This window comes from Oxyura jamaicensis, chromosome 4 (assembly GCF_011077185.1).
Source record: "Oxyura jamaicensis isolate SHBP4307 breed ruddy duck chromosome 4, BPBGC_Ojam_1.0, whole genome shotgun sequence".
Lineage (NCBI taxonomy): Eukaryota > Metazoa > Chordata > Aves > Anseriformes > Anatidae > Oxyura > Oxyura jamaicensis.
Window position 1 is genome coordinate 70,744,701 of NC_048896.1, and position 9,004 is coordinate 70,753,704.

Below are 9,004 nucleotides of genomic sequence, written 5' to 3' on the forward strand. Positions count from 1 at the left end.
TAGATCAGGTTGGCCAAGGCCCCATCCAGTCTGGCCTTGAACACGTCCAGGGATGGGGCAAATCTGCCTTTAAACCAGAAAGAAGAGAAAGCAGTGGTTGCTGTGCCCATTATTTTCACAATAACAATTATCAGCAGCTTTTACAGCTGCCTCAAGTAAGTTCAAGTAAAAAAAAGTAAAAAGAGCAGTTTCCCTCCTGAAAACGTCAGAGCTTCCCTAGCAGCCGTTCTGCCCCAGACAGGGACTCTGAACAAAAGTCTCACCATAGGGCCCTATGAGAGCTGAGGGTCTGCCTCTTCTCACAGATAAGAAGCGACAGGACTGGAGGGAATGGCCTCAAGTTCTGCACAGGGGGGTTCAGTTTGGAAATGAGGAGACATTTCTTCTCAGAAAGAGCTGTCAGGCATTGGGACGGGTTGCCCAGGGAGGTGGTGGAGTCACCGCCCCTGGGGGTGTTCAAGGAAAGGTTGGACGTGGTGCTGAGGGACATGGTTTAGTGGCTGATACTGGTGGTAGGGTGATGGTTGGACCCGAGGATCTTGGAGGGCTTTTCCACCACCTGAGGGCCCGCGCCGTCCCGCCCCGCCTCATCGTGTCCCGCCCCGCCTCATCGTTCCCCGCCCCGTCCCTCCTGAAGGCCCCGCCCGCGGCCATTGCCCCCCGCATGCGCGGAGCGTCCCCGCCCGCTCGCTTCCGCTCCTCGCCGGCTGCCTCCGGGTCGCGGCCGGCCTGCGGAGGGGCGCCGGTGGCGGCGGCTCCCATCGCTCTTCTCCCGCTGCCGCTCGGCACCGCTGAGGCCTCTCCTGGGGGTGAGCGGCGCCGGGGCAGGGGCGCGTTTGGTGGGGTGGAGGCGGTCGGTGGGGCCGTAGGTCTGTCCAGCGGTCTGTCTGTCCCTCGGCGGCCTGCCTGAAGCGCCGTTTTCGGGCCGCCCTTCTCTTTAGCATCGGTGCCTCCTGGTAAAGCTTTAGCTTGCGGCCCTAGAGCTGCGGGGTCTCTGTTTGCTGGCCGCCCTCCTGGAGGTGTTAGGTTTTTCAGTACCTGTGGGATAGCGTTTCCCCTACGAAGGTGAACTTGGTTTGTTACAATTTATGCCAGCAAGAGGTGCTATGCCTCCCTGCCTTCTTTTGTGTGAGCAGCAGCTACTGCCCTGCTAAGCGCTACGGTACCTTAATTCATGTGTCTTCTGAAACTGGTCTCCCATCTCAGGTTAGCTACAAGTAGCACGTGTTAGTTGTGGCTTGGCACCTAGGAGGCCTCAGGCTTCTGGGAGTGGTACCGGGTTTGTGCTGATACCAAGCACAGTACGGCCTATGGAGAAACAAGAGTTGGTTTTGACATTTTTGACACTCAGCTGGTTGCAGGAAACAAGGTTTAATCTCAGTGTTTGTGTGTTTCTTTGCTATGTATTTCAAGCAGAATATATTAATTTTTCCTGACAAAAATTAGAAGACTGAAGTTCAAAATGACTTGCTCCTGTTTTGTTTGAACTTTTCTTTATGAGTTCCTTTAAATTAGCGTGCGACTTTTAATGCATCTTTTGACTGGAATGTGTCGCTTGTAGCTTGTGTTTTGATTTCTGGCAGTCCGGTTTGAACTAGAACTGCAAGAGTGCAGTACGTTGATGCAGGTAAAATAACCTTTCTATTTATTTAGTACTATACTTTGTCATTATAAGAAGGGACTTTTATCTGTCTGTCGTCCAAGAGTTTTACAGCTATTGATATGGTTCTTATTTTAAAAACTTTATTTTCTCCAGGTTTGAGTTTATTTTACTGTACAAGCTCCTCGCTGCCATAATGAGGCTAGTCATTCTTGAAGATTACGATCAGGCTAGTGAATGGGCTGCAAAATACATCTGCAATCGCATTATCCAATTCAAGCCCAGTCAAGGAAGATATTTCACGCTTGGTCTACCAACAGGCAAGTCTTATTCAAAGCCTATGTAATTGACTAAACTTAGACCTGTACTTACATCATTGCTGAAAGATAGTATATTTAAAAGAACATAAATGTACTTGTGGTAATGCTACAACATATTTCTATTTTAATATGGATTTGATTCTGTGTAAAAAGTGGTGAAAAGTTTTGAGAAACTGAGAAATAGTAGATGAGAAATAACAGAGTTCTTTTAATTATGTTGAAAAGCATCATAGCGAAATGTGACTATAAAGAGATTTAAATACACAAAGTTTATGGATATATAGAACAGTGGAAAAAACTTTGTTTAACAGGGAGTACACCCTTGGGATGCTACAAAAAGCTGATAGAATATCACAAGAACGGAGATCTCTCTTTCAAATATGTAAAGACGTTCAACATGGATGAATATGTAGGTAAGCTCTAGTGCTAATTATTTGAGAAGACAGTTACACAGAAAACTTTTTTCCTTTATTAACTGCTGTACACTTCCACAAAGCACAAGATCAGCATTTTATTTTTGTGCTTCTATATTAAACCTGGGGACATTTGAAGCATTTGATCTGTTTATCTACTAGAATGCAAATAATTAACTAGTCCAAGTGGATCCTGGGCTAAATTAAGTGATTGCAAATTACTTCATTTCTACAGAAAGTGTTGTTCCATAGCATTATGACTACATTTGTTTTAAAGATTTAATACTCTTAGTGATATGATATATACCAAGTGAAAGTAAAGAAATTTTCTCATATATACCAACAGGAAGTCTATCTTAGTATAATTTCAAATACTCCTTTGTCTCATTTCTTACTGCTCAAGAAAGGCTTGTCTTGCATACCCCATATTGGCGACATGTAGGCTAGGATTAAGGCTGATTGGTTAAGTCTTGCAATATGTTAATTTGATTTTAAATGATTTCAGGGCTTCCCAGAAATCATCCAGAGAGCTATCATTCGTATATGTGGAATAACTTCTTTAAGCATATTGACATAGACCCAAATAATGCTCATATCCTTGATGGGAATGCTCCAGACTTACAGGCAGAATGTGATGCTTTTGAAAAGAAAATTGAAGAAGCAGGGGGGATCGATCTGTTTGTTGGAGGTATGAGGAAATGCTTTGTGGTTAGTTATGGTTCAGACAAATATATTGACTCTTTGGACATTATCTCCACAACACAGCTAAAACTACTTTTTATTATAGTGTAAGAAAGTTCTGTGACTAACAAGGAATTGGTATAAATACCAAAATAGAATGCTTGGTGTCCAAGTTTCTAATGATAATGTAGTTTAAGTAAGTTTTGAATGCTTTTTATTTTTTTTAATTGAAAATGAGAAAGCAAAACAAAAGAATGAATCCTAAAACTTTTTTATTCTTTCACAATGTTTGAGGATATTTGTTGACTCGCAGGTCTGGAATGATTTGCTCTCTTTAACTTTGAAAAGGCATTGGTCCAGATGGCCACATTGCATTCAATGAACCCGGATCAAGTTTGTCTTCAAGAACAAGATTAAAGACTTTAGCAATGGACACCATTTTGGCAAATGCTAAGTACTTTGATGGAGACTTATCCAAAGTACCAACTATGGCGCTAACAGTTGGCGTGGGTACAGTGATGGATGCTAGAGAAGTAAGAATTCATTTAGTTCTAGTTGCATGTATCTGTTTTCAAGACTTGTGTTGATATGAGGATTGAAAGTAGAGACCTTTGTTTTGCAGGTGATGATTCTTATAACAGGTGCACATAAAGCTTTTGCATTGTACAAAGCGATTGAAGAAGGTGTCAATCACATGTGGACAGTTTCTGCTTTCCAGCAGCACCCTCGTACTATCTTTGTGTGTGATGAAGATGCTACTTTAGAACTAAGAGTTAAAACTGTGAAGTACTTTAAAGGTGAGCACTGAATCAGAAGTTACCTATATTAAAATTAAGTCTAGCTACCATAATGTGTCAGAAGGCCCAATGTATAATGTTATTTATTCAAAATACTAAATGTTAACTTATGTCTTGTGAGTGGAAAAGCACTAGGAGATGTGACCCATGTTCCTTCCATCTGAAAGGACAGTGTTGTTTGATACATTCTTGACAAATCTCCTTTGAATAAGATACTTCCTTTGCTTCCTATTTGACCAATACTGGTTTTAAATAGAAAGTGGAAAAGTTTCATTTGCTTTAAGTTTTCTTTTAAGCCTGATATATTTCATACTGCTTTTTCTGTGGTGTCTCCCCACTTAAGTGTCTCGTAAGTGCTATCTAGTAAACTTCAATTGTGTGATAAGGACTTTGGAGTCAACTGAGGATGTTTTTCATACAGTGCAATTTGCATAACAACCTATATTGACTGTTAATGCATTGCACTTACTGTGCTTTTTGTATCTGTAGTAGGTATATTGAGGCAGGCTTAAAGTTTGGATTTTTGATATTAACATCCATGAACATGGTTATTTCAGTTTAACTGAGTCTGTAGAAGCTGAGAAAAATAGTTTTCTCCTAACTATATTAGCACAGTAAATTGATTGTATACGGCAGTCATCTTACTGGCATGGTTCTTTGTAGTAGCAGAGGCACCTGGCATCAAAGCTGTCACTGATGACCTTTTTGAGCATCTTATAACTAGGTGCATTAGATTATAAAAGGTGCACTCCTTAGGTGCATTAGATTATAAAATCTGGCATTACTGTGGTTTGATCCTGATATCATTTGTAGCTAACTCTAACTTTGGATTTCTCAATATATTCTTCTTTGCTATGTATTCAGGAGAAAGGTAGTCTTCACCTGTGTCACACTGCTAGATAGTACTTACTGTTTTCAAAGATAAACCTCTTTAACTGCTTGGGTGAATTTTAAATATTATCCAGTGTTCATACAAACAAAAGCTTTGCTTGGGAAAGATATAAACCTACTAATGTACAGTTATTGATGAATGATGCTGACACTGAACATTGCTTAAAAAAAGGGGCTACAGTGTATGAATGTGCTGTTGTGTCACACCATATGATTACCCTGTAAGCACATAAGCACATACAAAGTGACAAAATTCCTAAAGATTGTTTTGACTGGTTTAATTTTTCCTGTTCATAAATCAGTCAGGTTTTCTTGTTTTAAGGTAGAGGAGAAATAAAACCTGGAATTATTTCTCAGTCTTGATCTCCAGGGTGGACATCTTGGTTCTTAGGAAGCTGGGTAGTTCTTGATGACTGACTGCTAATCATGGTAGCAATTCACTACAATTTTTTACTATTTAAAAAAATCTCAAGGTACTACTTGAAACTTCAAATACTTTCTGATAATAAATCACGACCCTAGCTGGTAACTGGAATAGCTCTTACTCCCCTTCACTGTTTTTTTTTTTAACTTCCTGAAACAGTTAGAGGCTAAAATTATCAAGTATACTTAAATGTTCTTATTGAAAGAGGGAAAGGTGACCTTTACCTTTCCCTTTATTTACTTTATTGCAGAAGGAAGCAGAAAATAAACTTTGAATTTACTAACCAGTCTGAAGAAAAGTTAATTCAGGATAGCTTTTCTGTACTTGTACATGCTCCTCAGTTTCTGTGTAATATTTTAACGTGATCTGGGTTGAATAAGCAGCAAGACTCTTTGAAATAATTGCTTTGGTACCTATCAAGTAAGGGACTCTGGTGCATAATTTTATTTAAAAAATAATAAAAAAAGCTTTTGTTTCTAACTGTACTTCCTGAAACACATCAACAAACAGGATTTAAATATACTTAATTACGTATGGAAGTGGCAGTACTTTGCAGGCATTTTTCATGCCTTCAGGAAGTGGGTAATTCTTTACTCTTCTTTTAGAAAAGCATTGGTTGGAAGTGCAATGCTTTTAAAGTTCAAAACATAGTTCCAGATTGAGTAATGTGTGAAGCTGTAACTGCTCTTTCAGTACAATTCCCTTTTATATCAAATTTGTACTTAGTATTTTCCCACTTACTGTCGAACTCCTAGAAAACTTTATTGACTTGATCTTTCCTATATATGTCAGACAAATTATTGTCCTTCATGAAATTTAAGAAACTCTTCCTTTGCACCTTAGTTATGTTGATTTCCAAGGGCTATGTTATTTTTTTCTTGTTTTGCTTTAGCACAAAGATCTGCAGCTAAGTCAGTCATTACCTCCAGAGACAAAAATGACAGGGGTTTTTTAGTCTGTTCTAGGTGTGTTGGCTTTTTAGTATGATTGAATATGTCACTTAGTGGACAAAGGAATAGTATATTTGATTATATATTAATTAACCACACATATTAGAAATAGATGCTGCATAAAAAGGTTTTTGCTGTGGTCACCTAAAGTAACGAGCTCAGACTGTACAGTTATTCAGGCTTTGCTGCAGTGATGGGAAGTTTGCCGCTGGATACATGATATAGCAAAGGTATTTGTATATTCATTGCCACTGACGATCACTCAAATGTGCACTTACTGTCAGACTTCTTCCATGGTTTTTAAGAAAATCTCCATTTTTAATGTTGCATATTACTTATAGTTTTAGAAGTTTATCTTTAGTTTGGTGCTAAACTGGACTCTTGGCAGAATGTGAATGTTGATCAGTTATTGCTACTAGTTTATAAGGTGAAACAAAGTTTAAAAACATACCAGTGACTGAATAGCATGTATTGGTTAACATTTGGTAGGTAATGCTTCTACTAACTTGTAACCAAATAATGTAAAACACTTTTTTTTCTTGTTAAATTGATCTACTTTTCCCAGCACTCCGGTATTTTCTGAATAGAAAATAAAAGCAATACTCCAAGTCACAACTGTGGATTATTTATATATGACCAGAAAAAAACTACAGTAGAATAGGAATTAGTCAAGTTCTAAATCAAGTTCACAGTTGAACTACGCAAGTTCTAAATCTGCAAAAACAGTTTGATTTTTGCCTATTTAGGACAAGAAGTATATGATTAATTACAAAGATACCACAATGCCTAGAATGTTGCAACTCAAGCTGTAAAAGTATTAGTATGTATAAATCAGATTTTTATGTCAAATTTGCGATATAAAGAATTTTATGTTGTTATTGCAGTTTTTAATACAAAAGAGCAATTGGTGGATCTCTCGTCATGCATGCAATTGATCTGGAAGTATTCCAGATTTTTTTGACTGGTTTGTTATCATAGCTGTCTTGTCCCTGTTCAGTTTAAACTGAAGATGCCAATAGTGTTTAAGTGATACAGGAATATATATATATTATATGCATGCTGTCTTATTTACTTCTGATTTTAACCTACCTTGAATAACAATTCTCTTTCTTTTCAGTGAACTGTTTAGAATGTGTAATTTGAAGTAAAGCCCAAATAAAAATGTGGATAGAGAGACATGTTGAAAAAGTATAAGAATTGTAAAGCTGGCATTGTTGCTTTCCCCCCAAGGTTTAATGCATGTGCACAATAAACTTGTGGACCCACTGTACAGTATGAAAGAAAACTGAGAGAAGAATTGAAGAAGAACTCCATGTGGGTCAACAGCAACAGTTTTAGGTAGCAGATGAGTTCACTGCTATGCAATATGTTGAAAACTGTTTAAAATGGTGAATCCATGTACTGTATTTTTTAAAAGGTCCAATATCTGTACATTTACATTCCATCTCTGTTTGCTGTGTCATGCATTTTGCTTTAACATTTGGAACTCTGTTGTTGGCTGTTACAATAACTAAATGGAACAGAACAAACCTGTGGGAGACTGCATGTTACATAGGGGTAGAGGGGGGTGGGTGGGGCAGAGCACTTATTTTAGCACAGCAATGTAATGCATCTGTTAGAGAAGATATTTTATTTCTAAAAATTTGTAATTTTGGCTACATTAGTGCAACTACACTTTGCATTTGTGTTTCTAGGCAGAATGGTTTTGGCCTTTGTTAAATACTATGGACTTGTAATAGCCGTACAATTTCTACTATGAAATGTTCTGTTTACATGTATCTAATGCACACTGAGCTTTTGCACTTGGTTGCCTTAAATTTATCTTAACAAACAGTTTTGGGGCATCTCAAGGCCTGCTCTACAATTCAGGCAAATAAAAATACAAAAACAGTGCCTATAAATGCACCCAATTTTTCAAAGTGTCATAACTTACTCCAGTTGCAATCATCAATCTTCTGTCATAGCACTTTTTCCTCTCTTGTATTTCAAATTAATTTAGGATTTTTCAATTTTTCATAACTGAGCTTTATCCATAAGGAAAAAATTTAAGTGTTCCTTTCTGGAGATACATGTTTAACTGTATCAGCTGTTACCATTAAATGCCTGCAACGAGGTTAATTTCTAGGAACATAATGTCTACTAGTTTATATTATCATGTAAAAAAATCATTGTTAACCACTCTGTAATAATTACCTCTCATTGTATCACTATAAATATTGAACTGTTATGAGAAATGTTATTTCCTACTTTGAAAAAGTAAAATGTAAATATAAATCTACCATTTCTAAATTGTTTTATTTCTAATGTAAATTCTGAAATGTGCAAGTACTACAAGCTTTAATGGAGAGAGAGGTTAAGTATTTTGCCTCCTTCCATGTAAGAAAGAGGTTAAGAACTTAATTTACTTTTTTTAGTTGTTTTGGATCCCTAGAAAGAGTAATGCATGTAGATGAAAAAGAAAATTCTTGGAGTTTTATTTTGTTTGTTGTTCTGTGTCCTGCTTCTAGTTTTGTGCTTAATGTAAAAAAAAGTGATGCCCTACAACATACATATGAAAGAGCAAAATCTTTCTTAACTACTAACAAACCTCTTTCACACAGACCCTAAGCTATCAAATACATTTTCAGCCTTAAACTGTAAAACAGATTTTTACCAGTGTCAGAGTTAAATGAAACAGGTATACACTTATACAAGGTAGGTATACACTTAATACCAAGAAACTATGAAGCTATTGGTTTGACCAACTTTCCACTTAAATTTCTTTTTTTGGTATATTTTGTGTATGTATGTAAAACCCAAATTTGGTTTGCACTGGACCCCTTTTGGAACTCTGGTTTCTCAATAGAGTTCAAGTGTAAGTGGAAATCCCCTTTTATCCCTGCCCCATCAGTCCAGTCTATCCAGATCCCTCTGCAGAGCTTTCTTCCC

At 37.5% G+C, this 9,004-nt stretch overlaps 1 protein-coding gene across 1 annotated transcript; it reads left to right on the plus strand.

The window, feature by feature from the left end:
- The first annotated feature begins 672 nt into the window (after positions 1–672).
- GNPDA2 (glucosamine-6-phosphate deaminase 2) lies at positions 673–8,354 on the plus strand. The gene is made up of 7 exons (XM_035323963.1): positions 673–809; positions 1,757–1,920; positions 2,232–2,333; positions 2,839–3,021; positions 3,363–3,547; positions 3,637–3,811; positions 7,307–8,354. The coding sequence occupies exons 2-7, from the start codon at positions 1,797–1,799 to the stop codon at positions 7,363–7,365; spliced, it is 828 nt and encodes a 275-aa protein (XP_035179854.1). The 5' UTR covers positions 673–809; positions 1,757–1,796; the 3' UTR covers positions 7,366–8,354.
- Positions 8,355–9,004: the final 650 nt, after the last annotated feature.